The following is a 1969-nucleotide window of genomic DNA, read 5'->3' as shown; positions in this document are numbered from 1 at the left end:
TTGTTGATATATATGTGTGTGTGTGTGTGTGACTTGAAATAGTGCCACCCAATTGTATGGTTAATAAATTATATTGGGAATCAAAATTGTGCCTGGAAGATAGAAATACATCGAGTTTGGGTGCATAAAACTACGTTCTATTTTTCAATATACGCGCACTACGAAGAATTTGACACAAGCATACTGCCCTCATGAAGGAAGTAATAATAAAAAATAAATCTTTCAAAATCGAGGAGCTCGTGTAAAGCTTTTGTTTCCTTTTGCCAAGGTTTTACAAGTTGCGATTGCTTTGCTGTGTTCTTCCAATATGAGACAACCTTGACGAAGAAACAAGGGGTGCCTCTTCATCCACTGCAAAATCAGATGTACCACTTCCTTCATCATTGTTGCTTCCATCAGGAACATATATATCCGAGGATTTCTTCTCTATCTTCCAATCCTGAATCAGCAGAATGGAAAATATTTTTCATTAAAGAAATCTCGAAAGAAACCAAGATTAGAAGTTCAATTTGTGCAGTCTTGCGAATATAAACCCGGGGATATGGGTGAAATTAGAAACGAATAAGGGCATGAGCTTCAGCCGCAATGAAAAAGGTAGAATATTTCTTGGAAGACAGCCTTGGAGAACAAGAGAAGCATTGTAACAATAGTCATCACAAAAGCTAACCTTTACAATCCTTTCAGGAATGATTTCAGAAGCAAGTTGAGTTGCACGAACGTCCTTGACCTTCAAATAGTTGTACAGGACTACACCACACAATGCTGCAGAAACGTGAAGACTTCAATAAGCTATCATATACTTGACAACTGCAAAAACTTGCAGCAACTGTGACTGAGAACTAGCACTTAAATATGGACAGAATATTACCAATGCCATAGCCAATAATGTTTAGACCAGTAATCATAGATTCTGGAAACACAACCGTTGAAAGAGCTATTAGTATCCAATCTTTAAGAACACCAGCTACTCGCATGGTCACTGCTCCGGTTCTACCGATTACCAAGAAAATCGAGAAGTTCAACAATAGTGCACAAACGGCATTGGAGAAAAAGATCCAGAAATTGAACTGAATTTGGGTGATTTCCATCCCAGGCTTTTCCAGAAAGTACCAGGGTACAAACAGAAAGACGAAGCTGCACAAGTGAAAAATAGCAAGTTTGAAGTGAGGTCTATGCAAACATCAAGCTTATGTATGTTCGAGGTGACAACTGTGAAGGGAAAATGTGCAAAATATTGTCCAATCAACAAAATTCTGGTAGTCCATATGACCAAAGAAAGACCCTTAAGTTCTCATGTCAAATCATGCCAACAAAATTAGCAATCTTTTCTCCAGAAACAAAGAAATGCAAGAGAACCATATATGTACCTGCAGGGAGCTATGTAATATAAGCTTGTGATAGGGTTTAGAGTCAAGCCCTTCTTTTGTAGAAGGACTTGAGTCAAGACCAGTCTCAAAGCTTCGGCAAATATGCCTGTAACCTGGTAAACTGTACCAATCACATTAAAATGTATTTCCCCATACGAGGAAATGACAACTCCAACACTGACCAGCACCATGTTCGAGAATACGTCCCACCTTAATTTATCAGTACCACACAACACAGCCACAACAAATGTTGCCACTGGCACTGAATAATTAGCACATCAAAGAAAGGTGTTAGCATATTTGAACAACATTTACATAGATTTTGCAACAGATAAAAAATTGTTTCACATACTAAGGGCCTTGAGCATCTGGATGAAGGCCACAGATATATGCAAGTAAGCAGTGTTACCAAACCTGTGGCAGGAAAACATGTTAGGGAATGTTCTGCATCATCTAGTTAAATGTTTGAAAACTTGTAACGAGAATCTTTCTAGACAACAAAAATCCCGACAACTATACGTCCTTTCCATTTTCATCTCATTCTTTTGACTTTTCTTTGTTCTTGATGCTCTCTTAAGCATTTAACAAAGTGAATAGAATCA

At 38.0% G+C, this 1969-nt stretch overlaps 1 protein-coding gene across 1 annotated transcript; it reads right to left on the bottom strand.

Moving 5' to 3' along the window:
* Window positions 1-52: 52 nt before the first annotated feature.
* Window positions 53-1955, bottom strand: LOC111385767 (probable sugar phosphate/phosphate translocator At3g17430). The gene is made up of 5 exons (XM_023010183.1): window positions 1720-1955; window positions 1368-1629; window positions 869-1134; window positions 668-762; window positions 53-439 (listed from the first exon to the last, which is right to left on the bottom strand). The coding sequence occupies exons 1-5, from the start codon at window positions 1796-1798 to the stop codon at window positions 272-274; spliced, it is 870 nt and encodes a 289-aa protein (XP_022865951.1). The 5' UTR covers window positions 1799-1955; the 3' UTR covers window positions 53-271.
* Window positions 1956-1969: the final 14 nt, after the last annotated feature.

This window comes from Olea europaea, unplaced genomic scaffold (genome assembly GCF_002742605.1).
Source record: "Olea europaea var. sylvestris unplaced genomic scaffold, O_europaea_v1 scaffold3270, whole genome shotgun sequence".
NCBI lineage: Eukaryota > Viridiplantae > Streptophyta > Magnoliopsida > Lamiales > Oleaceae > Olea > Olea europaea.
The sequence above is the reverse complement of the archived record's forward strand: the minus strand, read 5'-3'. Positions and strand labels throughout refer to the sequence as shown.

What these genes read in the sequence shown, in the direction of transcription:
- LOC111385767 (XM_023010183.1), bottom strand. Translation starts at nt 1,798, where the DNA reads ATGTTTTCCTGCCACAGGTTTGGTAACACTGCTTACTTGCATATATCT. An exon ending in CCAGATGCTCAAGGCCCTTA is followed by an intron (nt 1,630 to 1,719) that starts GTATGTGAAACA and finishes CTAATTATTCAG; the next exon opens with TGCCAGTGGCAACATTTGTT. An exon ending in TATTACATAGCTCCCTGCAG is followed by an intron (nt 1,135 to 1,367) that starts GTACATATATGG and finishes TCACTTGTGCAG; the next exon opens with CTTCGTCTTTCTGTTTGTAC.